The 24,078-nt window shown below is 36.7% G+C and overlaps 1 protein-coding gene and 1 non-coding gene across 9 annotated transcripts in view; both read right to left on the reverse strand.

Moving 5' to 3' along the window:
• The window catches only part of Cnot1 (CCR4-NOT transcription complex subunit 1), an 83,289-nt gene that overhangs the window by 9,856 nt on the left and 49,355 nt on the right, over positions 1-24,078 (reverse strand). Inside the window, exons 19-39 of one of the 8 annotated variants that reach the window (XM_010617176.3) lie at positions 23,750-23,878; positions 22,408-22,532; positions 21,781-22,067; positions 19,941-20,019; positions 17,586-17,816; positions 17,162-17,302; positions 15,814-15,993; positions 12,955-13,071; positions 12,509-12,619; positions 11,888-11,965; positions 11,549-11,726; positions 10,654-10,784; positions 7,995-8,291; positions 6,942-7,082; positions 6,744-6,848; positions 5,584-5,703; positions 3,965-4,156; positions 3,041-3,183; positions 2,296-2,404; positions 2,042-2,211; positions 1,145-1,397 (exon numbers count right to left, since the gene is read on the reverse strand). In XM_010617176.3, coding sequence (XP_010615478.1) covers positions 1,145-1,397; positions 2,042-2,211; positions 2,296-2,404; positions 3,041-3,183; positions 3,965-4,156; positions 5,584-5,703; positions 6,744-6,848; positions 6,942-7,082; positions 7,995-8,291; positions 10,654-10,784; positions 11,549-11,726; positions 11,888-11,965; positions 12,509-12,619; positions 12,955-13,071; positions 15,814-15,993; positions 17,162-17,302; positions 17,586-17,816; positions 19,941-20,019; positions 21,781-22,067; positions 22,408-22,532; positions 23,750-23,878 — 3,317 coding nt within the window. Of the gene's footprint in view, positions 1-1,144; positions 1,398-2,041; positions 2,212-2,295; positions 2,405-3,040; positions 3,184-3,964; positions 4,157-5,583; positions 5,704-6,743; positions 6,849-6,941; positions 7,083-7,994; positions 8,292-10,653; positions 10,785-11,548; positions 11,727-11,887; positions 11,966-12,508; positions 12,620-12,954; positions 13,072-15,813; positions 15,994-17,161; positions 17,303-17,585; positions 17,817-19,940; positions 20,020-21,780; positions 22,068-22,407; positions 22,533-23,734; positions 23,882-24,078 lie in introns of all 8 variants that reach the window. The other 7 variants (XM_010617178.3, XM_010617174.3, XM_010617179.3 and 4 more) reach the window with 7 other exon arrangements.
• Positions 14,702-14,837, reverse strand: LOC117283964. The gene has a single exon (XR_004515010.1). It is a non-coding gene; the product is annotated as a small nucleolar RNA SNORA46 (small nucleolar RNA).

Below are 24,078 nucleotides of genomic sequence, written 5' to 3' on the forward strand. Positions count from 1 at the left end.
TTTTTTTTTTTTTTTTTTTTTTTTTTTTTTGGTACCAGGGATCAAATTCTGGTCCTTGCAAGGTAGGCGTCAGAACCGCTGAGCTAAATCCCTGGCCCTGCAATAAGACCTTTTAATTAGAATGTATCTTATAATTTCCTGGATTCTTTTAAGGGAGTAATTTACTTAGTATATCTTACTAAATTAACTTTCATCTTAAAAAGTCAATATAATTTTTAACAACTTCTGGAATTCATATCAGTTCTTCCACATTCAGTTGTATTTATTTGAAAAGAGAACTAATTATTAATCTTTCTTTGGCAACACACCCAAATTGTGGTTCCAGTTTTTTGTTTTGTTTTTGGTACCAGGGATCACACTCAGGACCTTGCAATTGCAAGACAGGTGCAGTGCTACTGAGCTAAATCCCCAGCCCTGTGGTTCCAGTTTTAAGAAATGGTCAATCTACTGAAATAAAAAGATAGCTCACTCTCAAATATTACACCAGTTCTACTAAAGAAATTCAGTTCAGCAAAGTATCACTCTTTGCCAAGTTACAGTTTGGATACTACTTTGATCCCTCACAGTAACTAAAAGCAGCCAGCGATGATAAAAAATAGAACACTAAATGTAGTATGGCTCTATCCCTATATATTCTTTTCTGTTCATCTTGTCCACAAACATGCTTGATGAATCTTGATTTTTAGGTTTAATAGGTTTGGCTTCTAACATTTGAACTCCACTCTGCATCAGATTTAACAGAAATACTGAAAATTATTTTCCAAAAAAATATTAACTATTTCAATTAAAAATACAATAAAAATGCTCTACCATTTAAGTATGCTTTTTGTGTCATGGCTTTTTAAAGCATGAGCTACTAGAAGAATTTATTAGCCTGTAATCAATCACTGCTGATGATCAAGCTACTAAAATTTTATTAGGCAGCTTCATTATTTATCTGATCCCCTGCATGTTAAGTAGCTGTGACAAATGGAATGGGAAAAATAGGACTAATGGGTTATAGGGAGTGCTGATTTTACTGCTGTGATCAACAATGCAGAAAGACACTTTTAGTTTGCTTGAGTATGGACGTAATTGTTTGACCACAGGTATGTAATACTGCTATTGGAGGTATCACACCCTACTTATGTTGAATAAAAAGCACCTTTCTTTCCAAAAGCTCTACCTGTCCAACAAACGCAGAGAAAGCTTTGGTACTGTCACGGCCAGCTGCTGCTGAATGGTAGAGATTCACCCATTCCCTCAGAAGATACTCTGCCTTCTCCCTCAGGCCAGGAGGGTCATCATACTCTGAGGCTTGAGAGATCCCAGAATGCATCATAAAGTTAGGGCCTCCATGAGCACGATCAATCATTGCTTCATAGTTGGATCGCACTACTTCCATCAGCTGGGGCAATCTAGTACAATAAATCCAGAGTGAAAATCAGTCTACTCATGGTTGTGACTTCAAAGACATACAGTTGGACAATTTGATTATCTTAACAGAAACCACAGAGTGAAGATCACTTCACTGGAGCATTTCTATATTTAAACAAAACTATTTTTGGTCTCATGAATCTGTTTACTTATGAGGACATGTAACATAAAAATGACAGACGTCAATTAAACTACTTCTTCATCAAAAAAAACGTGACCACTGAAATGGAGCTGATGTTTAGAGTTAACAAATAATTCACTATTTGCCTACTATGTGCCATACTTTCAACTTTCTACAGTTCTTTGAGAATTTCCATTTTACTTAAGAAAAAGGCTTAGGGAAGGTTAGGTCCACTTGTTGCCTAAAATCAAAAGTTTCAAAGTAGCAATGCCAGGGCTTACACCACCAGCTTCTAACACTAAGCAAGGAGTCATTATGCACTAACCTACACCAAGGCCTGACTGGCAGTTAGTTAATGTTTTTTACTTCCAGGGACAACATTAGGCCTAAAGTTTCTCATTATGATTTAGATAAAGCATTTATAACAAATGCTAGCAAGCCTGCACATGAATTTCTAAAGCAGAATGCTGAAAGCACAGAGAACCCAAAGCATTTCATGCTCACCCTTCTGGAGCATTGCCTCTGGAGTGAGCATTAATCCTCATGAGGGTTTCAATGGTGTGGAATAGATCTGCCTCCGTAACGTGGGAAACACTCCTTTCATCCACCAGCAGAATTTTTACCAACTGCATAGCAAATGCCACAGCCATGTAGTTTAAACCATTCTCCATTGACTAGAAATACAGAAAACACAATGTTAGAAAAAAGAGAGTAAAAATACTTGGGAGTTAGTTGTTTTTTGAAAATTCCCTCCATACCTGAGCTAGGTGAAGATCATATTGCTGCATGTTAACCAAATGATTGCGAATTAGCAACTCCACAGCTTCCACATTATATTTATATTCGTCTCGACATTCAATTAGGCACCTAGGAAATGTCAAAACAGTTATTTATTCATATACTTAACCATGCTATATCATGTAAAGAAAAAGGCATTTTATTCAATGGAAATGTGTTCCAAATTAAGGGAGCCTTAAAGTCAATTGTACAAATCAGTATCCAAGGTTCAAAAGAGCCAGTAGGCTGGCGATGTGGCTTAATGGCACAGAGTATGTTGAGCACACGTGAGGCCCTAGGATCAATCAATGCAAAAAACAAATCACAAAAACAGCTGATATTAAAGAGAACAGACAGCCCAAGCTTTGCTTTCAAATTCTAGGAAAAAGGATTCCATTCATGACATTTAAAATATTTACCTATAAACACTATTACTGTGTAATCTCTGAAACAAATGACCTACAGTTCATTCCCCAAAACAAGGTACTTGTTTTCTATAACTATCACTGGGAGAAAGGGGAGACTAGATAAGAAAAGACAATTCAAATTCTCATTTTTTTGGAATTAGGAAATTCAAATGTTCCATTTACCCTCTAGACAAAAAGGGAAACACAAGTTCAAGACCCAAGTTTGATCCCCAGTGCAAAAAAAAAGGGAAAGTTTTGGACAGAAACAGTACCATGTACATCAAAAGCCAGTCAAATAATTGCTATTCTGAGTACTGACCTTGTGATCTGTTTGTTGCACCATGGTGATCCATATGCCCTGCCATCTTGCAGAGCTTTTAGTACCAAGAGGTGGCACTCCCTGTATCGCAGCAGTAGGTCAGCATCAGCACCACTTGTGGCATCTAATAAGCCTTCTACAGCCTATGGGCAGAACAAAGTATTTAGAATTATGGAAAAATGCAGTACAGTACTCAACCCAACTATCAGAGCTAGAAATCAAACCTTAATGCAAACTACTATAAAGAGTACTTCTTAAGACAAAGTTACTGTTATCCACTGAAAGTTATACCTAGTTTAACTTTATTCTGTGTTAATTCTTCACTGTCTTGAAAGCCTGTGCAGTCTTAACAGCCAAAATATTCCCCCAAATACTGGATCAATTTGTCCCTCAAAACGTGTAAGAGCTATCTTTGTATAGTTTCCCCAACAATCTTACTTCCAAAAAACTTTCCTAGATTTCCTACTTTAACATTCATAACTGCTGTTACTACATTCTTTAGGACCTTCACACTAGGCCTACATCCCTGGCTCCCTCTTTTTCTGGAGTTAGAATCTTGCTAAGTTGCTCAGATGAGGCTCAAACTTGTGATTCTGCCTCATCCTGCCAGAGTGTTAGGGATTACAAACAAGTGTATATAACCACACCCAGCCTTTGCTATAACTACATTCTAACACTGGAGAGAAATAAGCTATTTATATAAAAGAACATGATTTTTCCCCCTTAAATCTTTTTTTTTATGGTACCGGGGATTGAACTCGGGTCCTTGTGCTTACAAGGCAGGCAGCAGAACCACTGAGCTAAATCCCCAGCCCTTCCCCTTAAATCTTAAACATAGCTGCATTAAGTATGAAGGCAACAGCATGTGTCACTAAATATTTACAAACTTAACTCACATATAGAAATAAAAGTTTAAAAACCAACCTTCTGAAGTAATCCAAGAGCAGCTATGGCATCGCGAGAGTTTCGAGATAATACTACAACTTCCAAAAGACTTCGAAGAGCCTGAGCTTGAGGGTTCATGGCTAAAGTTGGTGGAATGGCATGTAGGTGCTGCTCCAATTCTGTAATGCATTTATCATAAATCTGAGCTACATCATCTGTTGCCCAAGCTTGCTGTTTTGAGAAGAACAAAGAAAAGAAAAGCAAAATATTTTAAGTGTTTTCACTGACACACATACCTACTGAAGGTGCTTAGCAATTATTCCATCAAAATAAAGGGCTTCTGCTAATCTCCCCTTTTTTTGAGCTACTTAGTCTTAATGCTATTAAGTGGGGTGGGGCAAGGTTGGTCTAGTGACAAGGGTGTTTTCAGTGGGAAGCCTGGCAGACATCAGTACAACCAAGTTATCAGAGATGGCAGCATTGCTAGTGGCATCTAGTAGGCCAAGTAGCAATAGTACTCAGACTGTCAAGTTGTTTGCCAGAACACTATCAATCCCATTACATTACTCTGAAAAATGTATTACCTAGGACTGGGGATGTAGCTCAGTGGAAGAGCATTTTCCTAGAAGCACAAGACTCTATGTTGGATCCCTGGCACCACAAAGAAGAAAAAAGTTATTACCTACATTCAGCCAAGAGAACACAGTGGACAAACCCAAATCAGGCCATTCTAAAAAATGACGGGTTTATACAGGTCATGAAAGAGGAGGAAGCCTAGGGAGATTTCAAGAAATGATAACTAAATATGAAATGTACGGTTTAAAAATAGGTCTTTTACTACACATTAATGGGACAACTTGGCAAAACTTCAATGAAGACTAATAATTAGATGGGAGTAAAGTGTCAAGGTTGATTTCATGAGTTTAATGTTTACACTGTGGTCACATAGGAGAATTTTTTGGTTAGAAATATAAACTAGCTGTCTATGTGTTGGCCTGTGGCTATAATCACATCTATTTGGAAGCCTGGAGAGAAGAATCATGCATACATTAAAGGTCAGGCTAAATGACACAATTAAGACACTACATCAAATACACATATAACCCACACAGGATTCAGGAGTAATAAGAGATCAGGTCAGCAACTGACACTTAGGTGGCTTGTCTTGTGAATAACTCAAAATTCTACAGACTTCCCACTCCAAAAGGAAAGTCATGAGGTTATCATGCATATTCCTTTTTCAGGGATAGGGGTGATATTGTGGATTGAATTTAAGGGTGCACTATCAGAGCTACATCCCCTAGACAAGATCTCATGAAGTTGACCACATTGGCCTCAAATTTGCAATCCTCTTGCCTCAGCCTCCCCAGTAGCTGAGATTACAAGGGTGGGTGGCTAGACCCAGCTAAATTCCTCTAATTAAGTTAAACATTGACATTAAATCAATCTCTTGGATTTAAAGGCTTGCTGTATTTAAATAACAAAACAAAACCTACATCATGCTTATTTGATACAAATCCTTATAATTTAAACAACTGTGGTTATATTTTCCCCTGGAACTTGAGCTCCCGCTCCCGGGAGGAGAGTATTATATTAAATGACAAAAAAAATTCAAAATAGACTATAAAAGTTTCAGTTCAATCTAAGCAAGTACTCACTTTCATGGGTTGAGCTAAAAATCCTGTAGGCTGACTTAAGTCATTTGTAGGCAAGAAGCCAGGCACATTGCGTGCAAACTCTTCATAAACAGCCAGCTGTTTTGGGTCCACACCACCAACCTTGAAACAAGAAAGCTTATTTAAAAAACAAACAAACAAACAAACAAAAAAAAACACTATGCAATGAAAGGAACTTTTCAAGTGGAATATCGGTATGGTAGTAAGAGGGGTTCTGCCAAGAGTCATTACAACATGTAATGGCACAACTGAGCATTCATGCCACACATACTTCAAAAGAGGATTCTCCACTTTCCTCAGACAGCCCATTTATAAATTCATTTAAAAAAATCCACTGGATACATATTGAAGATATACTCCTAAGTGAAATAAATAAGTCCCACATGTGTAAATACCGAATAGTTTCCCTGGTGTGAATATTCTGCAACAATGCATAAGATTCTAATAAGATTACTGACATTTAGAAATGGGAGGAAAGGAGCTAAAGATGTAGGGAAGGTGTGATACGTAGGGGAAGAACAAAAAGGGAAAAGAAAAAAATGTGAGAGAATGAAACGATGAAAATAAAGTGTTTGTAGATGGGGAGGGGAGGAGGGGGTGAAGGGAGGGCAGAGGTAAGGGGAAAAAAATGAGAACCAAGATTTGCCATGTAAAGGTACATGATCCCAACAATGAATGTAACTGTACTGTATCCCTAAATGTACCAATAAACTCAATAAAAAAAAAAAAAAATCCACTGGAAAAATGCCTCAAATAGGACCTTTGCCTGTATAGTTTCTCCCTTCAAGCTTGCAAATGGTACCAGGTTCCCCACCATCTTGTTGGTATGGACCAGTAAGCATTAGCAATAAAAACATAAATATCAGAAAATGTGACAATGGAAGCCCAAGTTGGGAGACAAAAGGTTAACAGGCACATGAACTCTGAACAGTAGCACTTCAACAAGTTTGGGGAGTGAGGAAATTGAAGGTATTGCCATACTGACTCACCAGGCAGCTTTCAAGTGAAATGCTAGTGGGGATAAGAGGCTTCTCTCAGAGACAACATTTAACCCTACTGTCCTAATCCTGGTCAGGGTCCAAGTAACAAGGTAAAAAAAAAAGAAAGATAAAGGTCAGGAGAGACAGAGCCCCAATTCTCACTTTCAGTCTGATTTGCTCTGGCATCCGCTCAGCTTGGTATGTTAACACAACAGGATCACAGTATCTGCGTCCTTCTTGCCTAGCATGTTTTCTCAGCTCAAATTCCTGCAAACAAAAAAAGTCCCTGAGGTTCTTGTTATGAAGGACTTTAAATTAAAAAAATAACAAAAACTTAAAAGGCAAGTGCTAAACACTTACAGTTGCTAATCTCTTGTCCATTTCAGGGCCTGCTTTTTCTACGGCAGTCTTTTGTATAAAACAGCAAGCTAATTCACAATTGTCCTGAGCTAACTGAGCAGCTGCCTGATCCATCATTTCCCTCTGTTGTGGGGATGCAGTCTATTTGGAACAGAAAAAAATGCAAAGGAAAGAAAAAATAATTTAAAGTTGATACAGATATAGGAAATGCAATACATTCAAATTCATTTTCAATTCTGTCAATACTTAATACATCAGCTGTGATCCTGAAATATTCTCAATAATTAGTTCCCTCCATCCATTGAACATTATAGGGAGCCTCAGCACTTGGGAAGCTGAGACAGGAGGATCACTGCCGAATTCAAGGCCAGTGTGGGCTGTATGTAATAGTGAGTTCAAGACCTGGACTGTGTAGTGAGACCATCACAAGAAACCAAACCCAAATTAAAACACTGAACATTTTATCAATTTGTTGTGAACATGGTAAACAACACAAAAACAGTAAAGTAATAAGCAAAAGAATTATTTACCATGACATGGGAGACTCAAAACTAACGTACTACCTGAAAAAAATGTATGCTTGTGACTATACATGCAAAATTCACCAAAGTAATTTGGTAGTGTCCTACTCCAACTGTATTAATGTAATTCTTCATGGATAATAACTAATACTGCTAGTTTTTTTTTAAAATTTCCTTCATTTCTTAAAACCGAAAATATCTGTATACTTACCATCTTCCTAACACTATTAGGGTACAATAAGGAGCAAAAAGCAGACAGGTTGTTTTACCTTCTAGAACTAGTTATCTATGAAGGAAGACATCTAACATGGTGATTTTACAATTAAATGAATAGTAATGTGCACTACCAAAGGCAAAGAAAAACAGACTGAGCAAGGGGCTGGTGCTTTAACTCAGTGGTTCTGCCACCTGCCTTGCAAGTGCAAGGACCTGCGTTCGATCCCTGGTACAAAAAAAATTTTTTTTTTCTTTGCCAAAAACAGACTGAGCAGCAGTTAAGTTTTGTACTATATCAAATAAATAACCAACTTACACGAAGGGCTGAGGCAAAACTGTTTTTGAGGTTGGTAGAGATGCTCATCAGCAAAGGCTCTCTGCAGGTAATCATAGCCATGCCAGCTGTCAAGTTACGCATCATGTGATGAGCTGCTATTCGCATTCGCGATTCCTCAGAATCTAGGGCAAAATCCTTCCTGACTATTTGTTCACAAGTAGTCATAGCAATCTTAATCGACCGATCCACCACAGGATGGACCAGCTCCTGCACAGCCCGTTCAATTGCTTGACGCACACACTGCTTCAATTGAGGATGGGCCTGAAACAAAGGAATCTATGGGGAAGAAGGATGAGAAAAGATAACAAATAAAATCAATCAATCAATCAATCAATATAAATAAATAAATGAATGAATGAATGAATAAATAAAAATGAGAAAGCCCAAATTGTATTAGCAATTACACCCATGATTCTGGAATTACTTCAAGGTTAACAGAAACTACAGGACTATACTTAGAATTAACCAATGAAACAAAGCGAGGCTATATTAGAGAGGAATGAGTATTCTACATATCTTCTGATCCATCATACAAATATTCATTTAATGATCCACCTGTTTAATGACTGTTCAGACTTAGAACTCACAGTTCTGTACACTTTTTATACAGCCATTCAATGTCTTTTTTGTACACATTGTTTATACAGTACTGTAATTTTTGCTGATACTATATAGTACAGTATTATAGTTTAATGTTCTGTAACACATTACAGTACTGCATGTAAGTGTTATGTAAATAAAAGCAAAGTCATCAAGTTGAGTGTCCCATGACCATTTCTTTGTTCCACTGTGATATACACACTAAATACTGTAATTCCCCAGAAGAGCAAAAGATTGTGCAGTGCCTGTTGAGGTCTTTTCCTTCATTTGAAATAAATTTTCCTGATCTTTCATCTCTGGTATGAACCCTAATAATCAAGTAGATCCCTTTCACTTACTGAATTTTTAAATAATTAAAAACCTACTAATAACGAACACAATATTCTAATTACTGAGTGAGGTTCAAAGAGGAATTAAAACTTTTAGATCTGGGTCCTACACACACACACACGCACGCACGCACGCTCACATGCACATTTACACCCATTTATAGAAGGGGAAAGAGGAAAAAGAAGATTAACATGATCTCTAAAATATTTTAAAGCCAGTGGTTCCGCTGCCTGCCTGGCAAGCACAAGGTCCCGAGTTTGATTCCTAGTAAATAAATTTATTTTTCAGGTGGGACAGGGATTTAGCTCAGGGGTACCTATGCACGCGTCTGGCAAACATAAGATCATGAGTTTGATTGCTGGTATGGGGGGGGTTCAAGTCCTTTTAATACAAAAGTTCAGCCAGGTGTACTGGTGCATGCCTGTAATTCCAGCACTTGGGAGACTGAGGCAGGAAGATCACTGTGACTTTGAGGCCAGCCTGTATTACATAGCAAGACCCTATCTCAAAAATAAAACAAGACAAAAAACAAAACAAAACCCTTGAAAATATAAAAGTTCCAATGCATTGGTGTTACTTGTATCTAAACAGTTTTGGTTTCTGAAAAGTTTTGGTTTCTGGATAAAAAACGTAAAATGCAGAAGAGAAGACTGAAATAAGTAATACACTGCCACTCTAAATATACAAAGTACAACTTTTGATGTAGAAAAATGGGTGAGTCATGGTGGCACACAACTGTAATCTTGCCATTCTGGGAAGCTGAAGCAGGAAGATCCTAAGTTCTAACCCAGGCGGCCCAGCAACTTTGGGACTCGGGGGGATTCCACCTCAATTTTTTAAAAAAAAATCTTTAAAGGGCTGGTCAAATACAGGGGCATAGGGTGAGGTGGGGTTATTGGAAAAGGGATAGATGAGTGGTTTATGTTTTCAGATAGGCCTTGTTATGTAGTTCAAGCTAGCCTTGAACTCATAGCAATCCTCTTGCCTCAGCCTCCCAGGTATGTGCTACCATGCCTAGCTCAATGAGAAGTTATCTTACCTGACACTTATGGACCAGACAGCTTCTTGGAACAAAGCCACCACAATATGATTTTAAAAAGTACTAAGTCTCATTTCAAGACTCTAGCCTGGAAATTTTATATAAAAAGATCAACTCAGTTCCAGTTACCTGACAAAAAAATTGGCTTCATACAATGTAAAAATGAACGTTAAAGCAAAAATCTGTAAAGGGCTAGGAATGTGGCTCAGTGGTAGAGTGTGCACTTAATGTGCATAAGGTCCTGAGTTCAATCTCAAGACCCCCCCAAAAAAACAAACAAAAAAAATATACTATATACTTTATTCTTTTGACCTGCATAAGCATTATCCATGAATGTGATTTTATAGGTATCTTGTTCTTTTTTTTCCCCCCGGTAGCAGGAATTGAACTTGGGACCTTGAGCTTGAGAGGTAGGCGGCAGAACCACTGAGCTAAATCCCCAGCCCTTGATTTTACAGGTGTCTTAACTGAATCATCATGGGTTGGAGTAAGAGGAGGCAATATAAACATTAATCATTCAAGACTACTTTTAAGAGAGAGAGAAAAAAAAAAATCCAAATTGTACCACATAGTAATTCTAGATATCTAGTCTGAAAAAAACACTACAACCTAATAATCCAAGGTAACGGAGGCAGAAATAGAAGGTGACCTAGAGTAGTGTTTACTTACAGTTGGGTTTAGTGTTATGTGTGGTGCCAGGCCTGCAAGGGAATAGACATTGATGTCATGGTAGCTGTATTGTGGCTGTGGTGGAACCGTGGCTGTGCAGGTAGTGCTGGTTGCCGGAGTTGTAGAAGTTGCTAAAAAGAGATTAAGAGATTAAAAACAAAAACATACATAAATTTGTTGACTTTACAATAAAATTACCTGGAGGTTAAGTGGTCATTAACGGAAACTAACTGGATTAGTCTTGGAGAGGTTATCTTAGGTCTTATCTTTCCCATTCTGAAATGGAAATTCTGTTGTCATAAGAGATGTAAACAAAGCTTGTAAACTTTTATCATCAGTGGTAGTGGACCAAAGTACAGAAATCAACTGAAAGGTCAAGATACAGGAGATGGCTTAGTCTGTTATTATAAATGTCTATTTTCAACTTAATCTACCAGATTTGCCTGGGAATTTTTAGGTGACAGAGAAAAAGCTCACTTATTCTGTCCATTCCTCACAATTAGTCAATATCCCTGCAAGCCACCTCTTCTCATATTGATGCAGATAAAATAATGTTTGCCTAGCAAGTCAGCCTGATCTGATAAATCCCAACTTTGAGCTATAACACAAGGCATCATGCCATAAATTATTTCTGAGATTTTAAGCTATGATAAGAAAAAACGACTGATTAAATAACATTTAGTTAAAATATTATATAAATTATAGGGATGAAATATAACAATGTTAAGACTTAAGCCTAGGTATTACTTTTACTTGATAACTTAGGAGGCTCGCCAAAAAAGCATGCAAAATATCAACAGCACACTCAGTATAATAACTGCAGGCTGCTGCATACATGGAGATATACCATTTGACAAAACACTCTAGCAGCTAAGAGGGTTACACTGTCACTTACTTGTGGTTGTGATGGGAGGAAGTTCTTCTGGCTGCTTGACATCTTTTTTTGGAGCAGAGAGCTGTTCATCTAAGTTCTTTAGGCGATCTTTATCCTTCAGGAGGTTTCCAGGTTTTAGCTCATTGATATCCAATGCAAGGTTCTTACAAAGGACCTCGATCTCAAACTTCAAATTTAACTGTGTAATTCCAATACATTAGAATTTTGTAAATAAAAATTGAAGTTTATTCAAAATATACTCTCAATTCATTACAGTGCTCCCTTCCAAAGATATTCTGCCTTTACTATACATTTTAACAAGGTCAAGCAGATAATGTGTGAAAGATGTAACAAATTTACCTTTAAATCATGTTCCTGATGCAGCTCAGCTAATACATTCATAATTGCCATTGTCCAGGGGTTTGGTGGCCTAAAAACCTAAAAGAAAACCTTTACATTAAATTGGCTCCAAAAATCAACTTTAAATTCGATCATATAGAAGTTAGCACCAGGGATTTAGCTCAATGGTACTACGTCTGCCTCACAAGCACAAGGTCCTGAGTTTGATTTCCCCCATACAAGGGGTGGTGGTGGTGGTGGTAAAATTTAAATCTATACAATAACAAAACCCTTTGCTGGGCATGGAAGTGCACACCTTTAACTCCAGCACTCAGGAGGTTGAGGCAGGAGGATTGCTGAGTTCAAGGCCAATCTAAACTACATAGCAAGATTCTGCCTTTAAAAAAAAGAAACAAAACCCCTCACCTTCCCAGCTACTCATATAGAGCATATTTTAGAAAAAATAGTGAAACCCAAAGCCATGAAACTCAGTCCCATAATTTCATCTAGCTCTGCAAATTAGGTATCTATGATCTGCTAAGCTTTACGGTGATAACCAAGAATATAAACTCTTGGACCTTGTGTTGAAATAATCCAATTCTTACAAATTAGTCATGTATAAAATATTAAAAATCTACTCACCACACTACGAATACTAGACTCTAAGACTTTGGCAACAAAGGGCACTACATAGAGCAGCTCTTGTTGTCCTTTAACATAAGCTTCTAGCAGCAAAGATTTCACATCCAAGTCCTAGAATTAAAAAAGCAAAATTCAAAAGCTAGAAACATGCTATAAAAGATCAAGTGCCCACAGAAACTAAATTTACCCTCAAAATAGGAACTAACATAATATCTGACTTTTGTTTTAGAAGAAGGAAGAGTGACACTCATACCTTACTGGCTTTTCTTTACTCTGAAATAGATGTAGGGGGATAACATATAATTTGGAATTCAGAACAGAAGCTAATGTTTTATGAAAATCAATAATCATTAAAATAGTTTCCCAGAAAAAGAAAATTTCCCAGAAGTCAATATACAATACACCACAACACTCAAATTTCACATAAACCTTTAGTTGAAACTCACAGTGTGTAAGATGGGTTTATTTTTAGCTAATGTGATCATTCCTAGCCAATGTCCCAAGTTCTTCAGCAAAGAACGATCTGAAAAATTGGCTGCAGCTTTATCAGAGGTCAGGAGCACCTGAAATAGTGTAGGATTCAGTAAATGAAAATAAATGTATGAAAGAAAACTCTCCAAATAAATGCCTGACAAATCCATTATCCTATTGTAAAAATAAGCTATCAATTCTGAGAATATGCCTCCAAAGTAAGAGTTACTTCATTATATCATATTAGTAATATTTTGCTGTTGATTATCAAACTTATTTTTACCATTAAGAAGTCTTTTTAGGGGCTGGGAACATACCTCAGTGATAAGAGTGCTTGCCTAATATGTACAAGGCACTGGGTCTGATTCCCCAGCACCAAGACAAAAACAAAGAAAATTTTACTTTTTAAGAATAGATATGGGACTGGGGATGTAGCTCAGTGGCTCCATACCTGCCCAACAAGCATAAAGTCCTTAGATTTCCCAGTACTGAGAGGAAAAAACAAAAACAAAACCACATAGGTATAGGTACAGACTGAGCATCCATAATTTGAAAATCTGAAATTCAAAATGCTCCAAAATCTGAAAAATTTTCAGGGCTGATATGATGCCATAAATGGAAGTTCCACACCTGACCTCAAGTGATGAGTTGCACTAAAAGTGAGATACATTAAAAATACCATAGCCAGGCATGGTGGTGCACGCCTGTAATCCCAGCACTCAGGAGGCTGAGGGAGAAGATGACTATGAGTTCGAGACCAACCTGGGCTACAAAGTGAGTTCCAGTTCATTCTCAACTACATAGTGAGACTCTGTCTCAAAATACCAAAAAAATAAAATAAAATAAAATAAATTACCACAATTATCTTCAGGCTATGTGTATATGAAACAAATGGATTTAATGTTTAATTTGGGTCTCATTATACAAATTATCTCATTAGGCAGATACACATATCCAAAAGTCTGGAAGACTAAATTCAAAATTCTTATCCTAAGCATTTCAGATACGGGTTACTCAATCTGTAGTTCAAATATATTGTATAAAATTTAAAAAGGGCACAAGGTTAAAATGTCAGATATCCTCCCACAGAAAGTATTTGAATGCTGAAAAGTTCAGATAAGTTTAAAGCAGAACCACCAGAACTATTTTAAAGAGCTAAATTTAATTTAAACCAAGATTGTAATTTTGCTTGCTACTCCTTCAAAGCAGCAAACACATGAAACACATGTAATAAAATAGGTATTTATGGGCTAGGGATTTAGCTCAGTAATGCTGCCACCTGCTTTGCAAGCACAAGGTCCTGAGTTCTAGCCCTGGTACCAAAAATAAAAAGCTATTTATTACAATTTTTTGTATACCCAGGTCATTATACAGTGTATCTCTTTAGTGAACTAAGGTTACTTCCTAAAATATACTCTATATTGCTTACTTCTTTTCAAGTATCTACAAAATGTAATTTATTTAACCAATTCTCCAGTTACTGTATTTTCTTTTTTTGGTACCGGGACCGAACTCCGGTCTTTGCTCTTGCAAGGCAGGCAGTGGAAACACTGAACTAAATTCTTGGCCCCAGTTACTGTATTTTCTAAGGATAGAACCTTCACAGAAGTATATTTTGGGCAGAGGCACAATTTATGGGTATATAAATTTTTATTTAAAGGACAAGATATTAAATTCTGCCCGAGTAGGCAATAACTTTCATCACTACTATCAGAAAAAAAGTTCTGTTCCTTAACTCCACAAAGCAACAGCAGAATGGCATAAGTCAGCTGTTGAAAATAAAGAGCCAGGAATTCTTTTGCACTACAGCGTAACCAAGAATGGGGAAAATTCCCATCCATAGTTTAAATATAGTGCTGGTTCCTAAGATGATACCACATTATTTGACAAAGAATGATCACAGTTGTATGCTGATTTACACTATTTTCTTGAAGGAAAAAAAAAAACTTTCTCCTAGAAGTAATGGTTTAGAAATTAAAACTCCTGAATTTAAGAGCTTGACCTCAGAATAATTGCAGAGAACCCTTGAGAAAGCCATTCCACAAGTAGGTATCTAAAGATACCTGGCACTTAACAAAAGATACAAATAAAATCATTTATTACCATATGGTTTGCAATAATTACAGTGTTTAGTAACCTAAATATCTAGCAGCAAATATGCATCCACCCAATGGATTTTTGTAATACTGTTTTTAGAAAACAGATTCTAGAGCAAAGAGCATATTGTAAATAAAATTGCAAAGGAGGAAAATCAAGTTAAAAAGATGGGAGGATCAAGGCCAACCTGAGTAATTTAGACCATCTCAAAATAAAGAAGGCTGTGAATGTTGTTCTGCTCTGAGAGGGAGGGAGGGAGGGGATTGAGAAGAATAAGAAAAGGTGATATTACATATATACACTATGCTAAAAAATACTGTTCTCATGCACAAGCGATAGTAATGTTCTAAAATCACACAAAGAATGATGAACACATTCAGAATAGTTACATGAAATGTAAACAATATATAGGGCTGCAAGAATGAATTACACAGTACAAACAGTGCACAGGACTTTAACAGTAAATTCATTGTGAAATTTAGTTCTATATTTTATTTTATTTTTTGTTTTTTGGTACCAGGGATTGAACTCGGGTCTTTGCGCTTGCGAGGCAGGCCACCAAACCGCTGAGCTAAATCCCTGGCCCAAGTTCTATATTTTAAACAAATCCTACAGCAATTTCCAGATACCTAATGTACACAATACATGGAGAACAGCAAAGCACTGCCTCAATTCCGCCTATGCACGCAATTGTTTTCCAATTCAAAGCAAAAGAAAATACAAAAGTTAACTCTTACTTTGATGTTTCTGTAAGTCTCGTTCAGAACCATCTTGTTAAAATCAGGGTTCTTCAATGTGTCAAGGAAGTTTGAGTACAGGCTGTGAAAGTTTGGCTCAATGCTGACCCTCTTCATAACTAGATACTGTGAAACCCAAGGCATAAACTCTTCCTTCACAGTTTCTTTCAGCTCTTCAACCTAGCCAATCAATAGGACAGAAGCAGCACAAGATTACAGTGTGATTAAGTAAGGTTTGGTTTCTGTAAACCATACTATAGCATGTGACTTCTTGCAAAATTATAATGCCAAAGGCACCACACTTCCCTCTCCCCATAGCAGATAAGAGTTCTACTGTACAGTATATTCAATTTTATGGTAGTATAGAGTCAATCAAGTCTCAAACTATGAGTAGTTAGAACAGTAACATCTATAATCACTTTCAGCTTTCTTTCTTTCTTTCTGAGTCTTGCTGTGTACTTGAGGTTGGCCTTGAGTTCACTGTGTAGTCCAGACTGACTTTGAAGCAATCCTGCGTCGGCCTCCCAAGTGCTTAGGACTACAGGCATGCACCACCACACTCGGCACACTATTAGCTTTAAAATTATAAAACATGTATAGCACCTTGCACCATCCCCAGCCCTACAAAATGTTTACTATTAAACTCTAACATGACATTAAAAGATCTAACAGAACTACGGTTTCTTAAATTTGAAGGGTTTTTGTGGCGTTTTTCTCCCCCCCAAAAAAGTGTTAGATAGATAAAAGTGTTTCCCACCGACCAACTGGGATGGGGTGGGGTGGGAGGGGACTGGGACTGGGAATTGAACTCAGGATCTTCTGCTAACAAGGCAGGCAGTGGCACCACCTAACTAAACCCCCAGCCCCCAACTGGGATTTCTGAAAGCTGTTTCTTACACCATGTCTTAAAACTGACTTCTTTTGGCTATTTTAATTGCTAACATTGTCATTTCCAAGTACAGTCTTAGCATAGATTCTTAGGCATGAAGTGTCATTCTTTATGCTTTGTACAAGATATACCTTCATTACTGGGTACCTAATAAACATTATGAAGTCTCAGAAAAAATGAGTAGTAACTACAAACACAAATGAAATCTTCTAACACCATGAGACCATCAAGTTTACTTTCAAAACCTTGTAACCCACTGCAAAACAATGGATCTTAAAGTTGTACATGTTTACAAAAACCACAACTACTATTTGGAGATAACATTTATAGTTTTATTACCTCTACCTTTAAATTATTAAAAATGATCAAAAGGATATTTTCTACAAGGATAAAAAACAAGTCCCTAAACAGAGTAGGGAAAAAAAGAGTGTTTAAACTATGACATGACATCATGCTCACCTTTTGTGTCATATTGGACTGTGAGAGATTGTTGAAAATAAAGGCAATTTTTTCTTGGATATTTTCTGGGGGCTCCACAATTCTCTCAGTTTGATCTGTGGCCACAAGTAGAGTATCTATATTTGTGGTATTGATAGAAGGCTAAAAAAATAAGTATACAAGGTAAAGTTGGTGAAATGCTTTCTTTGAAAATTCCTAGAAAAGATGGCTTAGAGATTCCATTAGTATGAAAAATATGCAAGGTATGACTATGCACTGAAGTGTAGGCAAGAACATATAATGAACTATTAATAGTTGCTGGCTCTGGAAAATTCAGGGAGAGAAGATACAAAATGTGTTGTAAGCAAATTAAAATACATACTCACTAATGGGTATACTAAAAGAAACACTGAAAAAGAAAAGAAAAAAAAAAAGACCTACTTACTGGCACATCTTTCTTGAAGCTGACTCCAGTTGGCCGGGTGACTGTAACCGTTTTAGCAACAGTGGTGGTTGTTGAGGTGGTTACCATAGTGTTAACCTGACCAGCAAGAGGTGCTTTTGCTGGAACCTGGGCCTGTGCCTGGGCCTGAGCCAGTGCAATACTTCCAGGAGTTGTGATAGAGCCCTGCATTTTCACAGGAGGGTCTCTAGACTGCTGTCCATACTCGATGTACTACAGGAGTAAGAGAAAGAAACATATTAAAAGAGGTCTTCACAGAAATTAATTAGGGCCAGGGATTTAGCTCAGTGATGCCGCTGCTGCCTCATAAGTGCATGGTCCTGAGTTTGATCCCCAGTACCAAAAAAAAGTTAATTATATACCCTTCACTTGTGAGAGGGTAAAAAGTAATTCCAGAGTCCTCTTTAAATTTCTCGTTAATTCTTGCTCCATCTTGGTCAAAGATAAATTGTGCTGCCTGTTTCACAAAGTGCAAGGACCCAGGTTGGATCCCTGGTACCAAAAAAAAAAATTGTATGTTTAAATATTTATAAGGTAACTAGTGTGCCAAAAAAAAAAAAACAAACAAAACTTTAAAAAGGAGCCCAAATATCTGCATATAAATTTCTCTAAGCCCTTAATAAATACAACATTCCAAAGTTTTTAGAACGCATATAATACTCATTTTTCACTGAATGCTCCTAAGCAAACAAAAGGCATGTAAAGCATACCATAGTGTGTGTTATACCTCAATAAAGCTATTACCTCGAAACAAAAAAAAGAAGTATACTACCAAGAAAAGTGAAGGTTGAGCAACACATTAATAGACATTCTTGGACTGTTTTGTTTTTACCTCACATGATGAATAAATCTCCTTCCCTACTCACCAAACATAATAAAGTGCTGACATAGGGTTCTTGGGCTACTTCACTTAACAAAACTGAAACTATCATCGCTTCTTGGCCTTTTGGCTAAGATCAAGTGTACAAAACTGAAACTATCACTCACACATATAATGATTTTATTAAAATAATTATAATTTCAAGACAGAGTCAGGAGGATCACAAGTTTAAGACCAACCCGGGCAACTTAGTGAAAGATTGTCTCAAAATCTGAAAAAGGCCAGGGATGTAGCCCAATGGTAGAGAGCTCGTACATACATGAGGGCCTGGGTTTAATCCCTACCACCAGCAAAACAAAGAAAAAAGTCTAAACTTGATCTTTCTTATTAGTTACAATAATATAAACCTTATAACTTATATACTTTATGTAAAAAAGGTTGGAAGTATATACTAAAGATTGATCAATTTTCCAGTTTTGCATAAACTGATAGAAGGTATGAAAAATGCTTAACAACCCAAAAGCCAATCACCAAAACGATTCTGAAATTTCAAGAACAAAAATCACACAAGGTAGATGTAATATATTATTCCTTAGGTTCACATTCCCAGAGACTGCCTCCTGCTTAAACACCTCAACAGAATCTAAGTGGGTCATTAAAGGTTATAGTTTTAAGAAATATTCATTTACATCTTATATATAGAAGGTCTGAATTATATTACCATTTAAAGCAGAGATTCATACCCAAGAATTCCACTCCAAATTATTTTTAGAACCAAGTAGGTTTTTTACTTTTTTAAAACGTACTAGCACAAAGTCTGAGTGACCATAGATTTATACACTTCCATAGTATCATCACCCTAAAAGAACTACTAAAAGCCTTTCATTAAAACTATCGCTGAAGCCAGGCATGGTGGTGCACACCTTTAATCCCAGCACTCGGGAGGCTGAGACAGGAGGACCGCTGTTAGTTCAAGACCAGCCTGGGCTACATAGTGAGTTCCAGGTCAGTCTCAACTACATAGGGAGACCCTGTCTCAAAAAAAACAAATAAACAAAAAAAACTACTGCTGCGTTTAGCTCAGTGGCACCACGCCTTGCAAGCTCAAGGTCCTGAGTTCGATCCCCAGTACCAAAAAAACAAAACAAAAAACAAAAAACAAACAAACAAAAAAAAACTGCTTTGATGGGGATTAGGCTCAGTGGTTCTGTCACCTGCTTTGCAAGCGCAAGGGTTGTGTTCAATCCCTGGTACCCCCCAAAAATAAAAAAACCCCACTACTGCCAAGAAAGGTTAATCCAATAATGATACTTATGTTCTAAGAGTAAGCTACAGAATGAACCGTAAACACTAACTATATAGATATAGGCAGTACACACACACACACGTACACACACACACACACATGATGCCAATCATTGAAGAATCTTAATGCGATCCTTTGCAAATCCCAAAACAATTCAAAGTAGATAAACCCTCCAACTATTACACAGGTATTAGATATTGAGGACACTTGCCTCCTGTAAATGATGTGGAAACTGCATAAAGTGACTGATAGAAGCCAAGTGCTGACAATACTGGGGGTAGTCCTTCAATCTGCCAACAAAAACATTCATTTATTATTTCATGTTAAAAAAAAGTCTTCCAAATACCAGTCATTTCCCTCACTTACTCTATGAAAACCTAATTTGAAAATAATGTCAAAGCAAAGCACCCAAAAGTAGTGAGGAATCTCAAGTTGTCAACTCCCTCTTTAGACAATTAGAAAATAAAATGTAACCTCTGGTTTTTAATATGTTCCCACCAGCTTAGTACAAACTAGTCACTTTTATCCGTCTTTTTACTAATAAAACTAATAAAGTCTATAAACAGACAATCTAGTTAGCTACTTGAATCTGAATTACTGTCCAAATACAAATGTCAATAGTATTTAAACCAATTAAAATGTATAATAAAAGACAAATTTATTGTATTAAAATATATTTACATGCATGAACAATTTATCAATAATTAATTCTCTAAATTTCAACATGGAAATCTTACAAGTATCCACTGCTGGTATATATAATATTCATTTACAAGTGCTGACCACAAATTAGCTGTATTTCAACCTTTTTATACCATTTTAATGTTTGAGAAACTGTAATATGATATCTGGTCTGCTAAATCAACACCTTTCTTTGCTTTATTATAATCAGACTCCCTGAGAAGCAGAACAAGTTGCCCAATGGGACAGTCTTGCACATAACCACTCTGGCAGTTGAAACTGGTGGGAACCATCAAATTCAAATCAGAGCCACCTGGCAGTGAGAAATACAAATTACAGCCTCATTGTGAATGTGTTAAAAGGTCATTTTTACTTTAAGTTGGTGGGGCGTGGTAGCACATCCCTATAATTGCAGCTGGGAGGCTGAGGAAGAAAGACTACAAACGCAAACCCAGCTTGGGCAATTTAGTGAGATTGTGTCCCAAAATAAAAAGGGTTGTGGATGTAGCTCAAAGGCCGTGGAATAAATCCCCCACATCACAAAATAAAGTAACAAATTAATTAACTCGAAGAACTAGAGTGGAAGAGTAACACAGTAACATAGTGTGTGATCCAGCATAAAGTGAGATCACCAGAATAAGAAAAAAAGAAAATGAAATTTAAAAATAAATGAACCACAAAAACTGTTATCTGGAAAGCTCAAATTTCCACCAACAGGTGACTAGATAAACAATTTGTAGTCAGTCCAAATAATATTAAAACTATTCAGAAAAAAAGGCGAATAAAATACTAAAAATGGGCTGGGGATTTAGCTCAGTGCTTCTGCTGCCTGCCTGCCTCACAAGCGCAAGGACTTGAGTTCCATCCCTGGTACCCCCCCACCCACAAAAAAAACCTAAAATGTATATTAACATGGATGAATTTTAAAACATCATGGTCAAAAAGCTACACATTGTATGATTCTGTTTAAATGACACTCTAGAAAACCTTTACAGACAAAACTTGAGCAATCAGTGATTACCAAAGGTTTGCAGTGGGGAAAAAAAGACGAATTTCAAGAGGGATGGCACAAATATACAGCTTCTTATTGTAGTCATGATGGTATAAACTGGTCAAAATTAAAAGAACTATATGCCCGAATGGGGTAACTTTATGCTTGAAATACAAACAAAAAGAAAACAACTTTATCTCAGTTTTCCTTCCACTTATTTGACAAATATAGTGAATTTTTTCAATTGTTCTATTTCACTTATAGTCACTGTCAGATTTATATTTATAATTAAGAGGACTGGCATTCATTAGTGGATAAATGGTGGTTACTGCTCCTTATATTAAAAAAGAGGAGTTTCATGAGAAACCTATTTACTCACCTATTTTTAAACCTATCTAATGCAGCAATCCCAAAATAATACATTTTGGATCCAAAAGGCTTGCGTAAGGCTTCAAGGACATATCGCAGGGCTAGACCCAGTGCCATGTAAGTGACCAGCCCTTTCTCAATTATGCCACCAAAAAGGCAGGCTGTTATATGTAACTCTTTATCAGGGTACTGGGGGAAAAACCGGTATTCTTCAAACAAATTCCTTAGCATACAGTTAAATACTTCTCGTTCCCTTTTTATAGTGGAGTCTTTAAATCTCTGTAGCATTTCTAATACCTGGGAAAACAAGAAAAAACACACACAAAAAGGAAATTATTATTACTAATTTCTTTCCTCAACTACTATTAATAATTGACTTAAGCAAAACACCAATAACTGGAGCTTAAGACAAACATGAAGGTTACACAGATCTTTCAAAATACTTTGCACTGAATTTCTAAAAACCTTGAAAAGGGCATGTCTAGGCAGACATGGGGGTATGTGTCTTTCCCAATTGAGAAAGTGATGTAGAAGGATCCCAAGACCACCTGGACAACATGGTAAGATCATGAACTCCAAAACAAAACAAGACAGATTTTCCTAAACAGTGAATAATCAGGTCGTTCTAGAGACTCACCTCATCAACAGACATGGTAGGATGTGGTGGGTGATTATATATTCGCTGGAAATAGCTATTTGCTTCATCATCTATCTCTTTACTAAAGTGCTGATTTGCCTCTGGCCACACCTGAGACAAGTCCGCTATTGGAAACAAAACAATAATCAGTAGGCATGTAAGCCCTTTCTCAAGGGCCTCATAACATATTGCCAGAGAAACCAGTAAAGTTCTAGCTTTGTAGGGAAAAAACAAACTAAAGAGAGTACTAGGTGGTTTAGTTTCAATACTAAGGTGCTATATGTAGAAGATTTTAATACAATGCTTTACACTCCATAATATTTTCTTCATCGGTACTTAAAACATAAAAGTTCACTCAATTCAAATTCCTAACACACTTACCCTTGTTACTTTCTAATTTAAGAAAATCACATATAACAATTATCAATGCATGCGCATGAGACACTAATATAACACAAAGCATGCTACAAAACAACATTCAGACAAGTCTTTCACACTAACATTTTCTTTCAATTCTTGTGTCATAAATATTTAGGCCCAATGATAAGAAAAACATGTAATTTAATTATACCTATGGATTGATCAACTGATTTAGAGAAAGGGTCTTGCTATATAGTTCAGGCTGGCCTCGAACTCACTATGTAGTCTAGGCTCCCCTTGAACTCTCACCAATTCTCTTGCCTCAACTTCCTGAGTGCTAAGATTACACGCGTGAACCACTACACCTGCATTTATGGATTTAAAATGACTTCTCTGGCTTCTGGATGATAATTCTAAGATGAGACTATCAACATCAGCTTTATATTACATTATGATTATTTTACAGCAATATATACTAAATATATCATAAGACTAGATTTAAAATAATGAATACATATTTATTGACGCTATAAAGCTGACAAACTGAAAAGGAAATCTGAAATTTTCCTGGCTGCTCCTGGCTTATTAAAAGCCCACACCTGGAAAATATTGGGTTAAAAGATTGTTATAGTGTACATAAATTTAAAGAGCTGAAAGTTTTCTCTTTTTTCTAGTGTACATAAATTTAAAGAGCTGAAAGTTTTCTCTTTTTTCTGTACCTACTTTGTTCAGGATAATACCCAAAGATGTTTCCTCTTATTAAACATTACTTTGTTCTGGCAAACCACAGCAAAAGTGAGTGACAATTCTCATTTTTATTTTAATAATTCAAATTCATGTATTATCACTGCCATCAATATATTAAGTCAATGTTTTTGCCCAGATAACACTAGCAACAAGTCAGACACACAATAAAAATTTTTATGTGCAGTCACACTTCACAATCACAGACAACACTACCACTTACAAGGTTTCATCTTACTCTGCTGGAATGTAGGCTGGTTCAGTCCAGAGGTGCCCAGTTTCCTCTGTACAAAAGGGTCGCTATTCACTGCAGGGAGTCCAAGAGCCCCAGTTCCTATACCAGTAAGGCTGCCTGTGCCAAGACCACCTACTAGAGAGAATGAAGGCAGCCAGGAGTTCTATTATTACTCATATTCTTGACTTTATAATATCTAAGATGTGAGTTCTTATTTAAAAACTCAGAATCAGGGGCTGTGGATTTAGCACAGTGGTTTTGCCTCGCAAGAACAAGGTCCTGAGTTCTATCCCCAGTAGCAACAGCAACAACCAAAAAAAAAAAAAAAAAAA

The sequence above is a fragment of the Fukomys damarensis genome, unplaced genomic scaffold (assembly GCF_012274545.1).
Source record: "Fukomys damarensis isolate Sample0158 unplaced genomic scaffold, DMR_v1.0_HiC HiC_scaffold_32, whole genome shotgun sequence".
Classification (NCBI taxonomy): Eukaryota; Metazoa; Chordata; class Mammalia; order Rodentia; family Bathyergidae; genus Fukomys; species Fukomys damarensis.